This window comes from Scylla paramamosain, chromosome 27 (genome assembly GCF_035594125.1).
Source record: "Scylla paramamosain isolate STU-SP2022 chromosome 27, ASM3559412v1, whole genome shotgun sequence".
Lineage (NCBI taxonomy): Eukaryota > Metazoa > Arthropoda > Malacostraca > Decapoda > Portunidae > Scylla > Scylla paramamosain.
Genome location: NC_087177.1, coordinates 1,657,501 through 1,682,118, shown reverse-complemented (window position 1 = coordinate 1,682,118; position 24,618 = coordinate 1,657,501). Strand labels below are relative to the sequence as shown.

Here is a 24,618-nt window from a genome sequence, read left to right as displayed (position 1 = left end):
GTTGTTGTTAAATTAAATATTACTACTATTTAATTATTGTTACTTTTTTGTCAGAAGTATTAATAGTTGTTGTAGCAATAGTAATAGTAGTAGTAGTAGTTTTTATTATTACTGTAATTATTATTATTTATGTTATTGAATTAAGAGTTCTTATTCAATTATGTTTATTAATTAATCAATTTATTTATTTAAGTATTGAATTTATTGTTTGAAATTAAAACGATATAAAGCTTCAACTATTTCATTTTACACCCACTCTCCACACACCTGAACACCATACCACCCATCCAACTACCATTTCACCTGTGTGTGTGTGTGTGGTGTATATATATATATATATATATATATATATATATATATATATATATATATATATATATATATATATATATATATATATATATATATATATATATATATATATATATATATATATATCAAGCCTAATCTTGTACCTAAGTGTGGCTTTTGTGAGTCTTTCCCTAAAGGTGCTCCATCCCATATCACCTCTCAAGGCGATCTCAAGGGATTAATGTTGATCTTGATCTTGGCTTAGCAGTAATTCACTACTTTCAGTACTTACATCAGTATCTCTTGTAAGAAGCAATAAAAAAATACCCATCATGAGCCCTTCATATGCAATACCTGGCATACCACATTCTCCTTAAATATTCCCTCACAGAGCCCGGTCTATTTTTTTCCGAAAATTTTCCTTCCGCCAATTATATTCTCACTCTGGACACTGTCGACGAAGCCCGTAGTAAATTTACAATGAAAGACAGGGCAACACACACACACACACACACACACACACACACACACACACACACACACACACACACACACACATACACACACACACACACAAACGCGCGCGCACACACACACACACACACACACACACACACACACACACACACACACACACACACACACACACACACACACACACACACACACACACCATCTGTACAATGAAAGAAAGCGACACACACACATACACTGCATTACCATCTGTACAATGAAAGACAAGCAAGACACACAAACACATTCTGCATGACCTTTAAACATCCAAAAAACACCGAGAAACAATTTTCCTCCCCAGAAACAGAAAAAAAAACATTCTATTCCTTCCAAGATACCCATAAAAAACATAATTTCCTTCAAAAACACCCATAATACCACCCAAAATTGTGTATTCTACCCAAAAACATCCCCAAACCGACCACGCAGGGTTGCTTCAGTGCCAGGAAGCAGTGCCGCACCAGAGCCCCCTGATTAAGCATTCAAAGTAAAAGATTACTCTGTCAAGTCCAAATACTCACGTAACCATAACAAAGTCACAGTAAGCGTCTATTTCTTCTTCTTCCTCTTCTCTTTCTCCCTCTTTTTTTTTTTTTTTTCCTTCTTCTTCTCTATTAAAATTAAAGGAGATTTGCTTCTGTCCAGGCTGACAAAACACCCCACTTCCCGCGCCGTAGGGAACGCTGCCGTAACTGGAACCCATGACTTGCACTGCTGAGTCACACTGTATTTTACGTCACACGCCATCCTGCGCATTTTTTCCATTCTCATGAGCAGCCGAGAGAAGCGCCGGTACTCTGTTGTAGCTCGTCAGTCTCGAGCTGCTCCTCATCTAGCCGACTTGCCACCTCACCATCTCTCGCTGCTCCCTGTAGCGTCACGTTCCCTTCCTGCGCTCCTGACGCAACTTTTTCTCTGGACTGTGAGGCACGATAACTGAATACTCTGCAGAGCAATGTCAGGGGAGGAGCGAGGATGGTGGGTTGTGATGGTGGTGATGACAGTGGCAGCATCAGGGCACTCACAGGGGCTGGGAGACGTGCACACCTCGGCTGCTTCTGTGGCCCGCCTGGTGGAGGCTGAGCAAGCAATAGTCGCCGCCCTTCAGGATTACGTGACGAAGGAGGATGCTCGCCTAGAAGTTATCAGGAGGTAAGTTCAAGCTCACCTCAGTCCCTGGCCACGTAATGACACATAAAACTATTGAAAGTCTGACGTATCTATATATAGGAAGTGTTATCCCACAAGAGAACATAAAGAGAACACCACATCTCTCAGGCAAGGAGTGACAATGAGCACATGCATGGTATGCCTAAAACTATCAGTGATTTCTTACCAGAGTTGTCACTCGAGAAATAGATTGATTTATTGTTTCTCAGCAGCTTTTGTTATCGGCATTTTACTTTCATTTAAATTCGAGAGTATCCCTGTTAATTTTGTTTCTTGTTCTACCGAGAATTCAGTGCTCCGTGTTTCCCTAATGCTGCGGCGCGAGTTAGTGTGATCAGTGATGCTTCGAAAATCCCACGAGGTCATTCCCCTCTGAACTTTTCTGGTAGATGTGGATACATAACAAGCCAAGAAGCGTGCAGTGTGCAGGACAGCAACATTATTGAGAGATCTTTTTTTTTTTTTCGCCCGATATGCCAACGTCTTCCTTCCAACGTAAACGACTTCAGAATGGAAGAATCAGCCGCTGTTCGTAACTTTTAAATAGATCTTTGCATCTGATGAGGGGTCGAGAAACTGGAGGGCGTGACAGAATAGCGCTCCACACCTTACCACATCTTAATGAGGTGCCGTGGCCGCGAGTGATTGTGGCTGACTCATAGACGAGGGCATACTTCCGCTCCTACGCCCCACCCTCATCATCATCTCTCTCTCTCTCTCTCTCTCTCTCTCTCTCTCTCTCTCTCTCTCTCTCTCTCTCTCTCTCTCTCTCTCTCTCTCTCTTCTCGTGGGATAAGAGAAAACATTAACATCTTGTACGTACATCCACACGTGAATGACAATTGGTGGAAGAGAATAAGGAATGAAAAGACAGCGATAGGAAGAAAAGAAAGAAGAGAAGAAGACAATGGAGAAGGCAGCGGGGGTGAGGGAGCAGACAGGTGGTGGACCAGGATAAAGGCTGGGTGAGGGTAACGGTAGCTGGCATTATTATCAACATTATCCGCGGCTCGCTGATCTCTTCTTCCCGAGCAGGACGTCCCCAGCGGCCACCACCGTAGCGACTAGCTTGGCGGGATCTGTCATTACCTTCCTTCCTCCCCCCGCCCTCTCTCTTTCCCTCTCTCTTAGGCACAATGCATATCTTTTGTGACTATTGTTCGGTAGAGAGAGAGAGAGAGAGAGAGAGAGAGAGAGAGAGAGAGAGAGAGAGAGAGAGAGAGAGAGAGAGAGTGTGTGTGTGTGTGTGTGTGTGTGTACTGTAGAGGCACCATAGACTCAGTGATTTGCAAGGTGGTCTGGATCTAACCCTTATCACTGTAACTTGGCCAGGTCACGTGATGTCTATCTCAACGAATGCTTTATAGTGTCATTGAATCACTTGCTTACTTCATTGCTTTCCTTACTTAGATTATTTCAACAGTAAAGTAACCTTCCATAATAATCAAGGATATATATGAGATTGTAAAATAATAAACCACGTAATTGCTATAGTGTTAATAGCGAGAAAAGCACAACTCTTCATGGCCTGAGGTGAGACACAGGCAGTAGAGATATAAGCAAGGCCGGGTCATCACTGCCCCAAGCCCATATTCAGAACGCTTTGCTCTCTCACCACGACTATTTTCAAAGGTCACAGAGATGATAAGCCGGGTTCTCAAGAGTGTTTTTCCTGTTAATAATGTAGAAATCTTGTTAATTTGTCACTAGAACCATAAAAAAAAACACACCTAAAAACCGTGTAACTTTAGTTAGACAATTTGTGCGGTACGAAAATGTTTCGGAATAGGGTTCTCAGTCTGACAGTGCTGGTGTGGGGTGCTCTTTTTGATATCTGATAATGTGCTCGCTTGCATTCTACCTCACGCTAGTAAAATACATGTACGCTTGAATACACCCCGCGAAAGAAAATAAATAGTTAAATTAATGTATAGCTATAGTCTCCAATGAGGAACATAAGTACAGAATATATACCTGTAAAGAATATATGTAGTATAATGTGGAGTACACGTAGTGTCTATATTGGGAACGACAGTTAAGAATGCGTCTGATCAGGTTTGTGTTTTGTGTTACTTGCACCAAAAACTGGTCCCGCTGACACAGGTACGTTGAGAGCTGGCGTGGCAGCGCGGCAGACTACGTGCACAACCCCATCAACAGTTACTTCTTCATGCGGCGCCTCACCCAAGAGTTCCTCCCTGTTCAGGACGCGCTCCACCCTCCCTCCACGGCAGGTCAGGCCTTTGTGTCTCCCGCTCCTTGAAATATTCCCTCGCGGCGCGCGTCTTGTATTATTACCATTGTTAACATGTTTTATTGACGTTTTCTATAAGAACGCTTTTGATAGCACCTTCCTGTCGTGAAGTACAGTTGTCAGAACTTTTTTCGTCTGAATTTTGGACCCTTTCTAGTCTTTAGTCATCTTTACCAGGGATCCTTTTCACTTCTTAGCTATATAATGATGGACAATTTGGCTACAGCTCACTTCTCCCTGTCGCCTCACAGACTTACACGAAAACATGTCCTCGCTAAGGGGGAACCAGAACCTACCTAAGGAGACTGACCTTAACGGCGTGGCCTTCGCCTTAGTGCGCCTCCAGGACACCTACAACCTCACCGTGGACGACCTGGTGGAGGGGGACATTCGGGGCAGGAAAGCTGTGCAGGTATTGTCAGGTGAGGTGCTGCCTGCTGGTTGGCTCCCCGCGTCTCCCTTAGTCTAGTTTGTTGCTGCCTAAAGGAACACCACTACCTTAATACACTCTGAGACACAGCCAGCATCTAATCTCCAATGGATTCTTTTCCTTAACTCGCTCACTTAGTGTTCGATACGTAACTTATATGAAACATAAACGACTAAAATACATGGACGAAACTTCCATAACGTTACTGAGCTACTTAAAACATTGCCCTATTCTGTAAGGACATGAATACCTTTCTCCTCCATTGCTTTACCCGCGCCAAGATGAGCTAGATAGCTGACAAAGGCGTAATAAAGTCTTCTCACTTTTGTATTGTATTGCAGCGGATGACTGTTTCCGTCTTGGCCAGCAGAGCTTTAACAACCTGGAATTTGACCTGAGTGAACAGTGGTACCGGAAAGGTCTCGAGCTGCTAGGAAGTCAACAGCCTCTAACGCAGGAAGAGCAAACCAGGATAGAGAGAGTGAGCCGCCAGCAGGAGCACCGCGTTCTAATGGTGGGCATGGACCAGGGGGGGAAAGGAACTGGTTGTTTACTCTCTCAACAAGCTTCAAAAAATTATCTAGCTACTCACCGAATCCATGACTTGTTTGCATGTGCGCTGCTCCTGAATAAGAATCGGGAGAGAGAGAGAGAGAGAGAGAGAGAGAGAGAGAGAGAGAGAGAGAGAGAGAGAGAGAGAGAGGCATACATACATACGTGCATTGATACATAGATAGGTAGATACTCTGAATCATAAGCTCCAGTCTGCATGAGCAAGATTTAATATCTGAGTTGTGTGTGTTTAAAGACTGACCGCCGCACTGTCTTCAGAGTAAAATGGTGGCGCAGATGGCCAGGCACTCCAACTCACAAATGCTGGACAACTTCTCTGGCCTGGGCATTCCTATTTCCTTCCAGCAGCAAATATATGCCAACCACAAAGGGGCAGAAGCAGTGAAGAGACTCGATGAACTGTACCGTCGTCTGTGCCGAGGGGAACAGATTCAGGTTAGACTCGGGTAAACTGTTCATCGCATCATGACTTTTTGTTTCCAATCCAGTTTGCTGTGCGGGAGTGTAAAGGAGGCAAAAACATGCACGATGAGTAGAGCTGGTTTGCTGACATGCACTCAGCGACAACTCCTTTTTTTTTTTTTTCCGCAGCCTCCCGAGGCCTTTATTGGAATGAAGTGTGGCTACGTGTTTGGGGGTTCCGCTTACCACCGCCTCATGCCCTTCAAGGCGGAGCTGCGGTGGGCCGACCCAATAATTGTTGTGTACCATGACGTGCTGACAGAGACTGAGACGGAGGCGGTCAAGCAGCTGTCTCTGCCTCACCTGACCACCACCATGGTCCATTCCTTCACCACGCATCAGATCCGCAAATCCTTGGCCAGGGTGGGCAAGACGTAAGTACGAGTACAGTGTAATAACCTCAAATTTTAACAGTAGTTTCACTTCATGGTTTTCCCTAACATCTTAGTAAGGAGGTGTCACCCACGCCATCACCTTGTTCACACAATCTGTTGCAGCGCGTGGGTGAGGCGAGGAGACGACCCCACTGTAGACAAAATACTGCAGAGGATCGAGGACATGACGGGACTCAGCACCCTCACCTCTGAGGACCTCCACGTGCTGAACTACGGCATCGGCGGCCACTACGACGCTCACGTTGACTTCTTTGACCTGGAAGATGTAAGTAAAATGTTATAAAAATGCTATACATAGACTAATACTCCCTGAAACATGTCTTAGCAAAATAAGACATATTTAAAATAAGATACATTTTATGAAATATATCTTATTGAAATAAGATATATTTCAGGAAATGGCCGTTTTCTTATTTCCAGTATGTTTTAAAATTTCAGTGACAGGCATATAATCGTGTAAACCACACAAAGACAAGCTGTCACAAATTCAGATTTTTACAATATTCTTTGTTACAGAAATCTCTGGATAAGACGCCTCACCAAGGGGATCGCCTGGCCACCATGCTTTTCTATGTGAGTATGGCGAAGTGACCACGTCTTGTTTCTCCTTAATCCAGCCGCGCTAAGGACAGGTGGTAGGGACGAAAAATTAGGTAAATACTTCAAAAGCATAGGGCCAGAAGCACCTGCTTCCACAGACCCGCCTATCTCACAATCCACTCTGAAAAGCTGCGGAACGAATCACTCGCCAGCGAGGGACGTGTGACAGGGTAGCTCTTTAGTCATCAGGTTGTTCACTGGTGCATATATTCCTTGTTGTTTGAATCCTTATACGGGTGCACATCATCAATGTGTCCCACACACCTGTGACTGACCTACCATCCACCTTCAGCTGAATGACGTGGAGGCGGGAGGGTCGACAGTGTTCCCGACGCTAGGGTTAGAGGTGGCTGCCAGACGAGGCTCGGCGCTCTTCTGGTTCAACCTAAAACGCAATGGACGAGGAGACTATCGCACTGTGCACGCCGCCTGCCCCGTCCTGCTCGGAGAGAAATGGAGTGAGTGTCCGTGCATGTGTTCGTGTGGGTCAGCCGTGCATGGCTTCCTCCATTGTCTGGCCTTCATCCCTCATGTCGCTCTTCCATTTCCTGAATAGGACATGTAGCCAATGCCTGGGTTGTTGAGTCACTCTGGTGCAAAAAGCGGCGCATCTTGACTTTGATGCTTTGTGAAGAGTCTGGACGGCTGAATGGTGACAACTTCATTAATTATTCCCTTAAGATTTGTTTTGCAGAAGGCGAGGCAGGAAGAATCCAGAACTCTAAAGTACGTACTTCAAAAATACTCAGTTAGGTGCCACTGCAAAAAGAATCAAAATGGGTCTACCAGAATGAAGGCCAATGTAGTTCAATCATCAGGATTTTCTTACTCTGGATGCGTTACTGAAATGAGTGAATGATGATGATGATGATGATGATAACGATGATGATGATGATGATGACGATGATGATTATGAGAACGATTATATGAAAAGCAAAAAAAAAGAAAAAGAGAGAGGAAGGAATATTAAGAACCCTTTCCAAAATTTCAGTTGCTAATTTATGGCTGCACGAGTGGGGGCAAGAGTTTCGGTGGTCGTGTACGCTGGACCCCGAGGAGTGAGCCTGACCTGCACTCCTTATCTGCTTGCATCTGGCATCTCAGCACGCTCCCCGCCCCACCACGCCGCCAACCTGCCTCCTTGCGTCCACCCCTCAGCCCTCCCCTCTCTCCATTCTCAGCAGCCCCTCCCTCTGATAATTCTGTTTGAAAAAATTAAATAACTGTATGTTATTGTAGTTTCTGATGAGAGAGAGAGAGAGAGAGAGAGAGAGAGAGAGAGAGAGAGAGAGAGAGAGAGAGAGAGAGAGAGAGAGAGAATTAGGGAGGGTGCGAGGTCGCTGATAACACCCTCCGCCTGCTGGTGAATGACGTGCCTGTCACAAAACCTCGCATTTTTATCAAGAAATGTTCACACACACACACACACACACACACACACACACACACACACACACACACACACGTCTGTATGAATAAAGTAATTTTCAAATAAATATTCCACACAAAGATAGATAGATAGATATATAGATATATAAATGATAGATAGATACATAGACAAATGTAGGTATTTTTGATCACTGTAAACATTTATGAAGGATACCTTGTTTACGAAACAATAGAAAATATAAGTGTAGACGTTCTTTACAGATGGTTTATTTATTACATTACACAAACATAATAAATAATTCAAACATAATAAATAAATAGTAAAGTAAAATTGAATAATATGAATGGAGAGTGTGTATTAGACAAACCCCTTCGTCCTGTGTCTTTGGCTAAGTGACCGCTGCTCATCAGGAGTGTACGTAATGGGGCAGCGGTGAGGCCCGAGTAGGACATCCCAGTGCTTTGCTACTTGGCACGACGGAGAGGATCCAGCCGCCCTGGTGAGCCTCACTCCTCACGTGTGTTCTGTGTCTGAGGAATCTGGAGTGCTGTTCTGCACCTCTCCTGTGTCAGTGGAGTTGAGTTTCTGAAGACGTTGAACTACAGCTTCCTCAAGGCTCAAATGTTTGAGATGCTGAGTCAAAGTACCTTCAGCCTGCAGCCACCCCTGCAGTACTTCCTCGCTCTGCTGCTCCAGGACGCGCTTCAGGTTTTCTTCATGCTCAGGAATCGTACTGACGATCATCTCCAGCGACTTTTGGACCTGCAACGTGACAAACTATCGTAAGCGGAAGACTTGTATTACAGATAGTGTGTTTTTTTTCTTTTTTTTAATGAACTATGATATTATCGAGAGCTTTGAAGTCAGTTAAACAATGATGTACATTAGGAGGGGAAGAGGGACGAGCTTATCCGTCAAGTTAATATAAGCAGAGCAGGTTTGGTGTGAGAACCGGACCTCGCGCAGTGTGGTGGACGCCTGCTGTAGTTTTGCCTTCCATTCCTCAAGTTGCTTTTGATGAATGTCCTCCTGACGTTGCAAGATTTGCGCCACCACCTTCCACGACCCCGTCACGCTGAGGTATCTGGTACGGTGCAAGGAAGGTAGGAGGGGCTGCTGAGTCAGGAGAGCTTTACAGTTAAGGGACGTACGTTCATTGACGGCTAGATGATAAAGTAAGATATTATTTTCAAGTAACCATGGAGAGTAAATGTAAGTAGGGGAGACTTACAAAGAAGCCCCATTTCAATAATAAAATGATAATAATAATAATAATAATAATAATAATAATAGTAATAATAATAATGATAATAACAATAACAATAATAGTAATAATAACGATAATAGTAATAATAATAATGATAATAATAATAATAATAATAATAATAATAATAATAATGATAATAATAATAATAATAATAAATGCCCGTACAGAACACATACAGATTCAATATGCAAGACTACAATTAATGGCCACTGATCTGCATGCGTCTGTCACGGGCGTGGACGAGACACAACGCACCTGCTGGCCGGCAAATTGTCTAGGGGGTTGGATTTCTGCTCGAGACGCGACAACCTGTAGTACAGCACCGCGTTCCCCACCACCAGCACCACCATCGCCGTGAGCATCACCAGCACTGCACTTCTGCCGATCCCTGCGCCGTCTGCCTTGTCTGTTTCATGAGGGACGAACAACTCAGAAGTGTCATAAATGTTTGTGTTGTCTGGGAAGTAAACCTCAGATTTGAAATTTATTAAATGGGCCCACTACAGTATATACACATCTCTTGGATCAACTTTCAGCATTTTGGGGTTGAGAAATGGTATACTGTCATATGTAAGATTATGGCTTTTATAATGCAGTGTTTTTTGTATTTTAATATCAGTAAAAGCTACAGATGAATAATTATAATCGGATAAAAAGATGAAAACAAACACACACACACACACACACACACACGAGAAGGAGGAGAGGGAGGAGGAGGAAGACCAGTGAGATTTCTTCACAGTGAAATGCGCAGTGCGCGGACATTCTTATTACTGTTATCACACAAAGATACCAACGTGCGTGGGAAGTCGTGGTGGAATGTTTTGAGGCTCCATGATTTTTGTCTGCCATCGTTCGCCTGCGTCGCCTAGCTCCCTTAGGTGCGGCCAGGCGATCCGCCTCAGTGCCCAGCTGAATCACCACCTCGGCCAGCAGTCCCTCCATTCCACTGTAGGCGTTTTTCTCTATCATTGCTGTAAAAGGAGAAGAAAAAGTAACTGTGAAGCATCATTGTCCCTGAAGCTCACTGGACATCGGCCGCCTGCATGCAGGACAGCTCAGGCCAAGTGTGGCCCTACCTCAGTATTTCCATTAAACAAGCTGAGTGTACGAAAGTCGATGCTTCAACTTTTAAGTATAAAATGAAGAAGAAAAAAAATTATATATATATATATATATATATATATATATATATATATATATATATATATATATATATATATATATATATATATATATATATATATATATATATATATATATATATATATATATATATATATATATCGAAGAGCAAAGGAGAGAACAATTTGTCTAGTCATAAGGAAAAATACATATAAAAAGAAAACTAGATTTTAGAATCAGTAACACTAAAGATGATTTCATAATTTAAAACTTCTTTCTCTTTCAAATAGAACAGATTTTGCTTTTCATAATGAAGGAATAAAACTAATGGCAAACTTTTGCACCAGTGTGAGACAGTGCACGTACTACTCACTCTTGATCAAGCCCCACAGAGTCTTCTTGTACTTGATATTGGCCCACACCCCTATGCGCGTCTTGTTTTCGTCCTCCTTGCGGAGGCAATAGTGGCTGGCTATGGAGAAGGCGTCAGCGTACGGGATCCCATTGTTGGTTGACTCAAACTCCACCACGTACGCCTCCCCGGGCTTCGAGTTGGCCAGTATGACCTGTCCAAAAATGTTCTCTTTACTAATCAGTTTCAAATAGCCTTCATGAGTTAATAATGCAATAGAAAGAAAAGAAAATCAGTATCAAAATTATCAAAAGCAACATTTATAGACTAAATTGATGTTAACATAAATTACTCTCTGTTAGCTACTCCCGCCTCGACCTGACGAGTTTTGTATATATCAGCAAAATCTTTCCTCTTGGCCACACACGGAGCTCCACCCACTCCACCACCACCACCACCACCACCACCAATTCCCCGTAATAGGTTGTCACTAGACGAAAGGCCATGCTCTTACAAAAGCATTATGTATTTTCATTAGAGGTTCCCAAAAATATGATACATGCACTCACATTTTACAGTTTGCGTACATGTGTGAGGCGACTGACCTGCTTTTCTGTGACGTAAGAGACCTTCGGGCCGAGGTTGGCTGATGGGAGGGTCATGGTGTAAGTTATTTGGCGGCCTCGATGACCATCCTCCTGCTCCTCCCACGCCCCGAACACCAGGTCTGCCGCGTGACAAGGAAGGTAGTGTGAGCTCCTTACGTACAATCATCGTAATGTTGGGTCCACCTCCACAATAAATGTAGGTGGTTTTAATTGTAAGGTTTGATGTGCTGGAAAAGAGAAGGTATCGACTGACCTCTTAGGAATGAATAGCCTTATACTTATTTTAACAGGACACGTAGAAAAAATTGTGTTTTCCTCAAGCAGAGAGAGAGAGAGAGAGAGAGAGAGAGAGAGAGAGAGAGAATCTTGTACATACGAACAAGCAACACTGACCGTATGTCTTCTTTATGGTATAGACGTCGGTCATGAAGTGATCCTGCACGAAGAGGAGATTGAAAACCATGTCGATGGGCAGCGCCACCACCGTGTACAGCAGTTCCTTCCCCTGGTGCTGGTTCTCCTGGGGACACCCGCTGCCCGCTACCACAGCTGAACACACATTAGGGGATATGAAACCCAATACAGTGCTTTGGTCTCGAATTATTGTCTTAAATACGTGTTTTGCTATTCATGGTATCTTTTTTTCATGTTTCGTCTAGCAGCCAAACACAAAACCACACGACTTTTGGTTAGTTTAGTTTAGTCCTTTTAATCCTAGACCTTCCTCCTGATGTACAACAGTGAAGCAATAAAAGAGGATTTAAAGAGAACTTAGACAAACCGCAAGAAAGTGGCGACTGTGAATTAAGATTAAACCCTTCACATGGAGAGGACGTGAAGGAGTGTGTCTCTAGTGTGTCCTAGTAATGTGTCTCTAGGAACATTTGTGGCACTGTGTCTTTGGGGGATGGGACGGAACCTGAACATTCAAGCACACACACACACACACACACACACACACACTCTCTCTCTCTCTCTCTCTCTCTCTCTCTCTCTCAGTGGTGTGTATCTGTTGTTCAATAGAGGGAAGCCTAAGGAGCAGAGATGTTATCATAGTCACGTACTTATACAACAATAAAGGTACACCTGCTTTGGCCTTAGATTCATCCCTGATAACACGATAATACTTTTTTTTTCTCTCTCTCTTTTGCACGATGCACTCACTCTGTGTAAGGCAAGTATCACACATCAGGGGTGATTTAAATATTTAAGTGTAAGCCAGTTAGCCTGAAGTATCCAAAGGCAAACTAATATGAACATTATTGTATAAACGTCGCCTGGAAAGGAAATGATGCACATACCAGCATGTAAGTGATAAAACGATGAGTTATGATTAGATGGCGTTATCAATTCTGATTTTTTTTTTTTTTTTGTTATCTTTCATATATACATAATTCCTATTACAACAACAACAACAACAATAACGAAGTAACAACACTGTACAGTATACAGGACACAGGCAGTAGGTGTGGTGCAGCAAAGAGTCCCACCGTTATCGAGGGGCGGCGGAGGCGACTTGGGTGTGGGCGGAGGCTCCTCGCTCTCCGTGGAGTTGTCGCGCGACACCTGGTGGTGCTCTGCGGCGGCGTACACGGATAGGTGACTCTCATACATGCTTCCGCTGAGTCTACTGACGGCAGGACCCTTCTCTTCCCTCGCACTGAAGCTGTTGCTCTGCGTCTGCACCAAACATAAGGTTCAACAACACTTTTATAAATAACTTTTGTGTTTGCAAAGACGTGCAATGACGCCGTAACCTAGTTCTCATTTACAAAGACCTGTTTCGGTGACAACATTCACAAAGAGATGTAACACATTAGCAACAACCACACGAACAAATCCTGCAATAAAAGCAACTCTCACATATGTGTACAATAAACACACTGGCAAAGCACACCAAGAAAGAGATGAAGTAACAATGGTGAAATAATGGAAGGGCACAGGCACGCCGACAGACTCACCAGAGATCAATAGTGCCTCGAATGATGTGAGTCGTGCCTTTGGTTGCTGACTCGTGGTATCAGACAGCTGGTATTTAAAGTGAACCTAAGTGTCCTAAGATTATTCACATAAAAAAAATAAATAAGTTCAGAGGAGGGCACAACACAACTGACGAAAGGTTAATTACAAAAAAAGCGTCAACCTTACCTGTGAATCTTGAGCATTACTGGTAACATCAGTATCAAGCGAATTCCATAGTTGTGTAAATCACTAAGAAACGGAGCATTGCAAAAAACACCTAACAATGTTAGTGTTTGGGAAAATGGTGAATTTAGTTAACTGAGATTAATTAAAAGAGATGTAAGTTTAGACAGCAAAGGAATATCATGATTATAAAGTATTCGAAACATATCAAAGTTTCAGTCATGTTGGGTGTTGGATTGAGGCCTTTGTTAGCAAAAACGTTTTCAGGCAAAACACAAAATACAAGAGAATACACAGAAAGAGATGAAAAAAGATGACGGTACTCCGGTTTAATGCTCACGTCACTTAAAAAGTATAATTTACTTAACTCCCTGTGATTTTATATATATATATATATATATATATATATATATATATATATATATATATATATATATATATATATATATATATATATATATATATATATATATATACCTCTCTCTCTCTTACCTTTCACTGCTTGTTGCAGATGAAGTTCCTCAGTGTTTCAATGAACAGGTTACTACACGGATAACGTTTACGGCACAAGTTATTTCACAGTTAACAGTCGCACATGCTCACTAGGTGCTGTAGCGCCGCCAACGTATACACAAGACTGAGATGTTGGACCACACAGACAACACCCCACTACTACCAAGATGTTACTGGAACTCTACCACCAAACCCACAGACAACAACGTAACACTGACAACCGGCACACTGAAGTTTGCTTGGAGAGTAGTCAGACTTTTCAGAATTGCCTTGACTTCCTCACCTTCTCGAGCTTCATGGCTTGGCCTGGCCGGCTAGGCACTGATCCGACAGCAGGCCGCTGGCACTGCTCCGCCTCTTATCTCATCGCTCTACCTGATAAGGAAAGTGGTGCCGCGACACCGCCATTCTTGCGTCGCAGGAACACCACGAGATAGTATGAAGAAGCTTGGTGCCCAAAAAAAGTGTATATTTCTGTGGGCCTACATAATTATTTCTGCTTGCTAGAACAGGAAGGTAATACTTAATTTTACTTACTATAACGTGGTGCGCAGAGAACAAAACAGTAACTGTAGTGCTTTCACTTCTAAGTCACAAATTGCAATGAGCGATCGCCTGCCTCCTCCCAGCATGACGAGGGTAGACTGTGGCTGCGACACTGGTAAAAGATTCCACTGTCCCGGTGCATCCTCCCCTTTCTTAACTCACTTTTCGTGTCGCGGAATCTGATCAAGAACACTTCCATTTCTTCCCTGCTATGCAGTGTTCCTAAGTAAAGTTTTGCTGCTAAATCAATTCTTTCCATCCAATGTTAGGGATGCAGGATTGTCAATGACGTCTTGTGACACGATATAGATTTCTCAGCTTACTAATCGAAAGTGTAAATTGCAGAGATGTTTTTGTATACACACACGAACATTTAAGTCCTTTAATTCAAAGGTATAGAACTGAGGAAGGCGCGTGTTGTTGCATAATCTCTGTTACATCGTCACCACATGCACTGTGGGGCTTTAATGGCAAATACACACACACACACACACACACACACACATAACTTAGGCTACTCGACATAGATATTTTCGATCCACTCTCGTTGTTCCTGGGTAACTTTTGAAGTCTGTCACTGTGTCTCTAAATGCCATCTTGAAAAAAATAAAACACTATTCCCAAAAAATGTTTCTTAATACACAGTACCAATCAAGACAAGTTGGAGCAAGACAGAATCGAGCAGGTCGAGATCTGAGGAACGAAAACCGTAACTTAATGTGTACTTTGATAAGTTTCCTCCAATAAAAATTCCTCTCACATTTCTATTTATTAATTAAGAACACTAGTTTCTGCTAAACCAGTGTTGTTTATAGGAACTGAGTGACCAATAAGTGTAGTGGCTCCATTTGTACTACGTGGCAATTGCAATCACTTTTACCTTTGAGTGGCACACACGTTTATGAGTTTTACACTGATCTGATACTATATATTTGATTTGACACCTCGCAGTATGAGACAACTGGTGTCCTTGTGTGTAACATACCACAGCTCACGAGCTAGCTCAGGGACTACAGTGCCCCTGGCGGCGAATCCCTCAGTCATAAACAATGGATGATGGTGAAAACAGCTCGTTAGTATCTTCGAGTCATGAACGAAACTTAACACTGCGAAGCATCTCTTTTATGTTGACTCCTAGTGACTCCCAGAGAGGAAACAAAGAATTATAGGGGGGTGGCCTCATTACTCCTTGGAATGAACATACTGTTACGAAACCCCCGTCTGTTCATCACGAGACGCCATGTAACAGCCCACAGCAGCAGGCCGATTCCTTCTCTTCTGTTACTGGTCAGTGGTTAAAGTTTAGAAAGATCCTCTGTAGAGTCCAAAGTATTTTGTACAATAATTTTGCCTACGGCAACGTCTTGGAAACATCCGACAGTTACATTTTCGTTACGAATTCATTTGCTTTTAAATCTTATGCGCGGCTGCTTTGTGTTCCTGGCCATAATAAAATACGCCAATAAACAAGGTTCGTTTATCGCACGTTGGTGAAAGTATGGAAATTATGTGATTGTGTTTACTATTATGATGTATTAATGATTATTAAGACCTACACCTATTATCTGTAAGGTGGGACTGGTCGCGATGTGTGACTGCGAGGAAGAATTGGCGGTGTGGTGTGTGGTGTGATGCTCGTGTTGTGTGCATTACCTTCGTATGGCGTGACTGGTCAAGAATGGGGATATGATACATGATGTGGTGGTTAGTGTGCCTCAGATGCATGTCTCCTTCATGTAATAAGTCTTGTGGTTTGTGACGTTATGATTTGTGACGGTATGATGTGATGTGTGTGTGGACGTGCTATGTTACTATTCCTTGCGGTTGGGAATTCAGTGTACGGTAAGTGTGTGTGTGTGTGTGTGTGTGTGTGTGTGTGTGTATGTAAAATATGTACAGTTATTTAGTACAGTATAATTATTATTTCACATTGACAGTGGACAAGAAGAGCGATGGAAATAAACAAGGAACACGATATTTGGAGTTCACATTCTTCGTGAATGCGCGGATGACAAACGTCAGGGAGCATCAGGGTCTTCTCTGGGGAGCGTGACGTCACTTGGCACAGTCTCCCACATCGAAGGGACTATTATCCGCCCGCTCGGTGCCAGTCCTCCTCCTGCCGTTGCCGAGCTCCGTCCCGTCCGCTCGCTCGTAATCAATATGAACACGCACACGCCTCCCGTCACCTCGCCAGGACTCACCACCGAGGTCTGCACCGCTACTTGCGACACCCACACATCGGAGCCTCAGAAGATGCCGAAAAAAAACCACCTCGCCAAGCAGGAGCGAACGGGAGATTCCAAGGGTGGTGGTGCTGGTGGTGGTCTTAATATTTCCGATGTTCTGTACCTGACCGATGTGGACTCCGAGGCCCTGTGTCTCCACCCCCTCCACCAGCAGTGACAGGACCATTCACCACCACGTCCTGTCCGTCACACTGACCAGGATCCGAGCGTAAGGTGAGGACAAGAGACTTTTGAAGGTTCTCTCTCTCTCTCGCTCTCCCTCTCTCTCTCTCTCTCTCTCTCTCTCTCTCTCTCTCTCTCTCTCTCTCTCTCTCTCTCTCTCTCTCTCTCTCTCTCTCTCAAGTGGTATATTGTAATCGTGTGTGTTTCAACACTAATAGATGGTTCTCCTTCTAGTCTTTGCTACAAAAGTATTTTTATTATAACATTAAAATAAATAGCTACTGATTCAAGACTTGATTTTTGTCACCATCACATCAGCAAATTAAAGCTGCGATTGTTTGGTCCACAGTTCGCACGAGTAAGTGAAGACAACAGCCACGAAGGTGGAGCATCCAGTAGCCGTCGTGTGTCAAGTGCCTTACAGACGCCCAATGTAGAGGGAGAAAAACTGAGCCTGGGAATTCTGTTCACCGAGAAAAATTATTGACACCTGAAGAGACCGTAATATATGCGAACCGTGTACAGCGTCCCAGGGGCGTGAAGGGTCACCAAAGAACCTGGAAATGGGCAAGACTCATACACCAAATGCAGTTTTTAGTTCGCCCTCCGCCAGTGTATCACCGATTCTTAACTGGAATCCCACTTGACCGCTGCCTTCCACTGGACATCGCTGTCTTCCATCTAGTGCCGCTGTCTCCCTCCAGGAACCACTCTCCCAACTGTCCTGTTGTCTACTCTTGGCGGCGGTCCTCGTGTGCATGGCCACTTTCTTATCATGTTTTAACTCGTTGGCGGAATTATAGACTTTCTCCCTTGTGTGTCCGATTTTCGCACGATATCTTTAAAATTTTGTGAAAAGACTTTAATGAAATTCTGAAAAAAAGGTGGATCTAGGGCCTAGCAACAATGGATAAGCATTTGATACGGATGTGATATGTAGGCTTCTGTGGTTCCAAGTCGCTTTCAAACTAACTATAATTTCCCAAAACCAAGAGGCGGAAGAGAATATTAAAGTTTTGTTTGGGTCAACGAAAATACTTGCTACTTAGTACATCATTATGTAGCGTTGACTGAAGTATGCGCTCTTCGAGTGCCTTCTAGTTGTATGTGTTGTATGCCCTCAGCAATCACGTCTTCCTATCCGCGTCCTCTCATCTAGGAATACCATCTTTCGGATATCGCTAGTTTTCCTCGCCTGCCGAAGGCCGCCGCCTTTCTGCCTCCAAGTTTCATGCCGTGCTTCCAAGAGATCTTCCATCGAATGTTTAGTGTATATCAAGAGAGGAAATGAGATTTACCTTTCACTTTGAAGTTATTCCTTCCAAACTGGGACGCTGAACAAAACTAAGCTTGATATTCACTATGAAGTAACTAACTTCACTTGTTATGTACAGAACTGCACTGTCACTGTGAGTCGTCATTGTTATATGTGCATGAAATTAGATCACTTGGATTGTCTCCAAGCCTGATTCCTGATGTGAACCTGTGTATTGCGCAATAAAGAAAAATATACTTAGAAAACCTGAGAACAGTTTTATTATTATCATTATCATTCACCAACCAATGTAACCATTATCCCTTTTCTTAAAGCTGTGCTATGTATTGTGCACTAAGGAAAGAACGATGTAATGCATGCATCTGTGTAAGTATGTATGTGTGGATGGATCATCGAGGAAGCAAAGTACCTTCATGACAAATCTAAAACTTCTGTCTGTATATGTATGTATGCACAGCTTTCCTAAAATATTGGATTCTGGCATATGATGAGGAATAGCAGTGTGTGTGTGTGTGTGTGTGTGTGTGTGTAATGAAGATTTGCGTCTAATCTGAATTTGAGTTTACTTTCGATCTTGATCTTGTTATCGGTTGGTAGTGTCTGAGTAATATATTGATACAATGAGACGAGTCTATTCAAAGAAGTACTAAATAGTGCTAGCGTGCATCGGCCGCGGCAGGGAGAAGTGTGGGTTGGCTTCCCTCCAGAAGCTGCGTCACTGTAAGTATGTCAAGGACGTGTTAGCGGGCCAAGGTCGCGGTGTCGTTCTCACTAAACAAACAATAAATATGAGGTACTTTTTCATATACACCTCTAATAAAGGTTTGAAAAGTGACTGATAAACCCACAAGCGCCGCATTAATCGACAATATCACGTTGACCTTCCATTGGCCCTCTGCCTCCTTCACATCGGCAACGCAGCTTTAATCCTTAGCGTGTACCTCTCCTGTCCGTGGGAAGCCATACTCGGCCGCTGCAGGGCGCCGCTCCCTTCACGTCCCCGCCTTCGTTGTAACGTGTGTAGTGGCTTTCCTTACTGGTTAGGTACTACTAGCTCATTTAATTTAGGATCATAAAGCATTAATGTAAATCTTGAAAATTATTCGGGGGACATCCATGAGATATTTATTTATTTATTTTTATTTATTTATTTATTTTTCGTGGATAGCAAGAAATTATTTTTTTTTAATAGAGTTGTCAGCTTAGGCGGTTTTGTATCAGTTTAGCCTTACATTGCTGATGCCACTAGAAAAATATGTAACCATTTATTGCATTTTCTGTCATTATAATAACGTGGACAGTCAACGCAACATACATACATATGAATTATCGGAAATCCTTCCCAAAATGGCTTTAATGAAGTATGAAAGACATACCTATACCTTATTATTTTGATACCCATCCATCTCTGTACATCTATATACACAGACAGGAAAGCAAATGCCACTATTTATTTATTTATTTATTTATTTATTTATTTTATTTATTTTTTTTACCTTTATTTTTTCTCTTCTCTTTTGCCCAAAAAGCCTTGCTTAAGAAGGGCTATTTGTCCTATGCCATTAATTTTATGTAATATAATTCCCAAAACACCTTTACAATGTTTTCTTTTCTTTTCTTTTTTTTTTTTTCTCTGTCAGAGTTAATTTTCGATATAAATTAGTATATCCTAATAACCTCTCAATAACTTTTCCTTTCCTTTTCCCAACCTTTGACCCTTTTCTTTCATTCTGTGGACGTGAGAGTGTTGCGACAAAACAAAAATCTAATTCCAAAAAATCCCTTTCTCATTTCTTCCAATGTATTTTGTGTATGATGTGAGAAATGACGGTAAAGAACAACTAGAAGCACACATCATAAATCACTGCACCGCTGTACCACTGAACCTCCAAAGCCATCAACAGTAATGGCAATAGCAGTTGTAAAGAGATCAATTAACTATGCTTCACCTGCCTCTACTTCCCTCACGTCCCCTCTTTCCAGCTCAGTAGTTTCAAGCACACGCCTAGCGACGCCCAAACACTCCCGGTCGTCTTGGAACAGCGCGCAAGTCTGTGCTGGAGAGGGCACAGGCGGGCTGGTGGAGGCGGGCCGCGACACTCAATAGGCGACGCAGCGTGTAGACCGCAGCGTGGCTCCAACCCTCGCATCATGGAGTGGCTGTTGGAAGGCCTGTCTTGCGGGCGTCTGCTGTTGTTGGGAGTTTTGATGATGATGGGTGAGCAATGCTTTCTTTATGACAACTTTTATCCATTCGGTATAGAAATTTGATATTACTTGTGCGTTCTTTCAGCTGAATTTCAGATCACTATCTTCATTCCAGCGAAGAATTAAATCCGATAGTTTCAAACTTCCAGGATTTTTTTTTTTTTTTTTCATACATGCATTACCTACTTATTTCATTCATGTTTGTTCTTCCTCAGGGAATTATTCGCCTAATCTAGTATTAATATAGTTCCAAAATTACCTTTCCTGGAGAACAATATTCGCCCGTCAACTTCATCTGTGTCAGGCAACATTTCTTCACAGACCGCTGTTGCTTCGGCCACTTCATCATCTAGTAGTGTGCAAATATTGCGAATCGTGTTGTGTATTGTGTCTCGGGCATGAAACGCGCCTGAGGATAACTGCGTACTTCTGTAGATGTAACTACACACGCAAAGCCATGGCACATTTACTACAGCAGAGATTCTTTTTTTTGCACTTCAGGAACCATAAACATCAAGTCAAAGCAGGGTTTCGATCAAGCATATAAATTCTTCTTTACTTTGATTTCCAACTTTTCTAAAATTATGTTATACTTTAAATTATATACTGCAAGTTCTTGTTTAAATTCTTAGTTCTAACTACGTTCTAGGTTTTAAATTTTTTTTTTTCGTTGAGTTTAAGTTCAAAGTTCTAGTATAATCTAATTATCGACTCATCAGTTCATGAATCTTACCATCAGCATGGCCCCATTACAAGATGTCGTTACTGTAGACCACCTTGTTTGCCTTAAGAATTTATGCCATTAGCTGGCAAGTGTGGTACTGATAGGCGAGAAGGAGCAAGACTAGTATTTTCTGTAGACATTACTCATCACCTACTGACTTAATCCATCACCGCGAGCATTGGGAAACCGTATGAAGCTAAATTCAGAGGTGTGCATTAAGCTGAAGCTACATTGATACTCACTAGCTCAACGTTTGTTTTTGAGACTGTAATAGATAGGATTGATCTGTTATTAAACGCGCTAGATATCAGCTTACCATAGTCTATCATTTACTCTTACCTCTTGAATCTATTAACGAACTTGTAAAGGAGAACGACGTTAAGTAGTGTGTGCAGTGATCGCGTCCAGCGTAACACAAGCTGAAAAATAGAGATTTGTAATAAATAACTCCATTCACCATGGAAGTATTCTAAAAATGAACATTACGACTAGGAATAATATAATTAATCATCTGTTAACAACGATAACAACAACACCCAACACTAATCAAACCATAAATATACCAGTAAAATACCACTACCCTCTTTCTTCCATCGTCTTTCAGGACACCATGTTCAGGCTGAAATGTGCGTGGCTGCACCAAGTGGAATAGAAAAGGTCAAACTCCCTACCGGTGAAGTGGCCTTATTCTGTTCGTCCAGAATGCCTTGGAGCACCAATGAGTTTGCTCACATCACCACGTGTACCGAGTCAGGCACAGTCGAAATGAGCTATACATGCCCAGGTTAGAGAGAGAGAGAGAGAGAGAGAGAGAGAGAGAGAGAGAGAGAGAGAGAGAGAGAGAGAGAGAGAGAGAGAGAGAGAGAGAGAGAGAGAGAGAGAGAGAAAATAAACCCTCTCTCTTCCCCAGGAACTAAAGGAATCGTGAGCTGTTCTGCTGAAGCTCCCGTCCCGGCGAACAGTGAGGTGGCTCAGACTGAGGAAGTGGATAAGGTGACGGCCGTTCACTACCTGACCTGCAATGATCCCTTGGTCTGGATGAGCGGCGCTAAGGGGGTCCTGACGCAGTGCATAACGGATACCTGGACGCCCGTGCTGGATTTCTGCGATGAGGGTCAGAGAGAGAGAGAGAAAGAGAGAGAGAGAGAGAGGGAGGGGGAAAGATTGTTTATACTGATTTCCTATACAACGGCAAGGCGAGTGCATGAAAAGGCATGAATGAAGGTGGTTAAGTGCAAGAAAGAGACTGTGATTCACGAATTTCTACATGTTGTTATTGTGATGTCCATATCTGTTATTCCTCTCTTCGTCTCTCTCTCTCTCTCTCTCTCTCTCTCTCTCTCTCTCTCTCTCTCTCTCTCTCTCTCTCTCTCTCTCTCTCTCTCTCTCTCTCTCATTCTCTTTCCCCTCTAGCTCACATAAATATTTCCATTTGTCTTTCACCTTGCAACTTAATTTTATTTTTACTACTACTACTACTACTACTACTGCTACTATTACTACTACTACTTTATTTTTCGTGTCCCCTTCTTCCTCCACCAGCCTGCACCCTTCCACGGGATTGCTCAAGTTTGGCTGAATTCGGCTTCACCACGACAGACGAGTTTGATGTGGTGCTGTCAGGAGTGGAAGGGGACTTACCTACTAGGGTGAGTACCTGAAGAGGAACCTGGAAGGGGAGGGTGTGTGAGGGGGAGCAGCGGTAAGGAGACGGGGAAGGGATCAAGAATAGACAAGCTTACTAGACAAAGATAAATATCACAATAAAAGGCACCAAAATAGGTTGATACATCATAGTAATGAGATACATCGTAGTTCAATAACCCTATGATTTCTCTCGCTCCGTCTCTCACTCACTATGTACTCGCACTGTTTGAATATTCTGCACTGTATCCATTGTGCACCGTCACTATACACTTCCGCAGGCATGTATAGCCTGTAGAAGTACGAGTAAATAGTCGATAGGCTTCCTTACTACTAGTATTAATTCTCTTCGGAAATAAATGAGCTAAGAAGGTAATTTGTCGCTGTATGTATTTTCAGCGTATCGTATATTTAGCTGTACTTTCATTCTAATTGACGAAGCTCCATCCAATTACATTCTACGTATGAACTTTTCTTTATGAGTGAAGTGTTTTATCATTATTAGAATATTATCGTCTGTTACCCTTAATCACTTGTATCTTAAGTATTTTAAGCACCAGAGTAAAATTACCCTTAAAAGATTCAGTCAGCGTCAACCTCAACGTCACATTGCTCTCTTCTGCCAGTCACCGTCACAGACCTTATAACTTACTAAAGTGTTTGGGTGATCGATGCGGCCCATCACTTTGGCGCTTACACTCTGCCCGGGCTGGACACGGGGCGGGGACCATCAATCAGGACACAGCGAGTGGCTTGCTCGAATCTTTCACCTCGATCTAACCTACCGGGCTGGATTTATAGGATTCCCCTTCTTCTTACTGATACGGTTATGATGTACATTAACACACACACACACACACACACACACACGTGAGTAAGCACGCAAACACACTTACACACAAGCATACAACACGACATATTCTAACCAAATGCTCAGAAATTGTTTTGTCTTAATCGTTTTGCGTTTGTTTTTGCAATACTGCTCGTGCACGTCAGTTCTGTTTTTTTTTTTTTTTTTCTCCTGGTAAAAATATTTCTTAGTGTTTTGCCGTTCTCATTGCTTCAAAGCTTTTAGTTGAACTACGGTTTTTGTCAGGTAACCCATTAGAGAAACGCGCACGCACGCACGCATGTACGCGCTCGCGCACACACACACACACACACACACACACACACACACACACACACACACACACACACACACATACCTGTCCCATTCATTTTCACCGTTTATTTATTTGTTTTCATTTTCAATAATAACAACAATAAAAATAAATAAATAATAATAATAATAATAACCTGAAAATTGAGCAAATGCAATGGTGACAATGCGATATCTTTCGTATTTATCGCACATTTTCTTCCGCATTTTCTTTTCAGTTATGAGATAATGACACGGTAGTCGTCACCATAAAACAGAGAAGCAGTATCACCTCTACTAAAGAACCAATCTTCAGCTAGAATATGCTCAGAGAACATCTGAAATATGATACACTTTCACCGTAGACTTTTACTCCTGAGGGAACTAATAGGAGCGTGACGGAACCTTGAAAGCCCATTTGTTCACCCTTCCCTATCCACCCCACCCCACCTCCCCCTTCCTACTCTCTCAATACTCCTTTCTTCATGTTTGCTTACTCTCTGTCCGTCCCTAATTGGCTATGTACAGCCATATGAGCTCCTAGCTAACCGTCCCTTGCCTACCCCCTGATACAAGTCCC

At 42.7% G+C, this 24,618-nt stretch overlaps 2 protein-coding genes and 2 long non-coding RNA genes across 7 annotated transcripts; 3 read left to right on the top strand and 1 right to left on the bottom strand.

The window, feature by feature from the left end:
* Positions 1-1,615: 1,615 nt before the first annotated feature.
* LOC135114018 (prolyl 4-hydroxylase subunit alpha-2-like) lies at positions 1,616-8,426 on the top strand. 2 transcript variants are annotated; one of them, XM_064029631.1, is made up of 10 exons: positions 1,617-1,956; positions 4,078-4,208; positions 4,480-4,650; positions 5,000-5,172; positions 5,490-5,666; positions 5,823-6,067; positions 6,191-6,353; positions 6,605-6,661; positions 6,981-7,146; positions 7,680-8,426. In XM_064029631.1, exons 1-10 carry the CDS (start codon positions 1,760-1,762, stop codon positions 7,748-7,750), a joined length of 1,551 nt encoding a protein of 516 aa, XP_063885701.1. In that variant the 5' UTR covers positions 1,617-1,759; the 3' UTR covers positions 7,751-8,426. The 2 variants fall into 2 exon arrangements, with proteins under 2 accessions (XP_063885700.1, XP_063885701.1); XM_064029630.1 differs by lacking the exon at positions 6,981-7,146 and having other exon boundaries at positions 1,616-1,956; positions 7,680-8,001.
* LOC135114019 (protein Aster-B-like) lies at positions 8,325-14,751 on the bottom strand. Of its 3 annotated transcripts, none has more exons than XM_064029634.1 (9): positions 14,626-14,751; positions 12,921-13,110; positions 11,824-11,979; positions 11,428-11,549; positions 10,844-11,036; positions 10,143-10,319; positions 9,601-9,751; positions 9,036-9,162; positions 8,325-8,840 (listed from the first exon to the last, which is right to left on the bottom strand). In XM_064029634.1, the coding sequence occupies exons 2-9, from the start codon at positions 13,042-13,044 to the stop codon at positions 8,592-8,594; spliced, it is 1,299 nt and encodes a 432-aa protein (XP_063885704.1). In that variant the 5' UTR covers positions 13,045-13,110; positions 14,626-14,751; the 3' UTR covers positions 8,325-8,591. The 3 variants fall into 3 exon arrangements, with proteins under 3 accessions (XP_063885704.1, XP_063885702.1, XP_063885703.1); XM_064029632.1 differs by lacking the exon at positions 14,626-14,751 and adding an exon at positions 14,372-14,497; XM_064029633.1 differs by lacking the exon at positions 14,626-14,751 and adding an exon at positions 14,068-14,411.
* A 1,991-nt stretch (positions 14,752-16,742) lies between these two features.
* On the top strand, positions 16,743-18,571 carry LOC135114020 (uncharacterized). Its single transcript, XR_010275174.1, has 2 exons — positions 16,743-17,096; positions 17,395-18,571. It is a non-coding gene; the product is annotated as an uncharacterized LOC135114020 (long non-coding RNA).
* Positions 18,572-20,107: 1,536 nt separating this feature from the next.
* Positions 20,108-22,361, top strand: LOC135114449 (uncharacterized). Its single transcript, XR_010275504.1, has 3 exons — positions 20,108-20,539; positions 21,858-22,037; positions 22,164-22,361. It is a non-coding gene; the product is annotated as an uncharacterized LOC135114449 (long non-coding RNA).
* Positions 22,362-24,618: the final 2,257 nt, after the last annotated feature.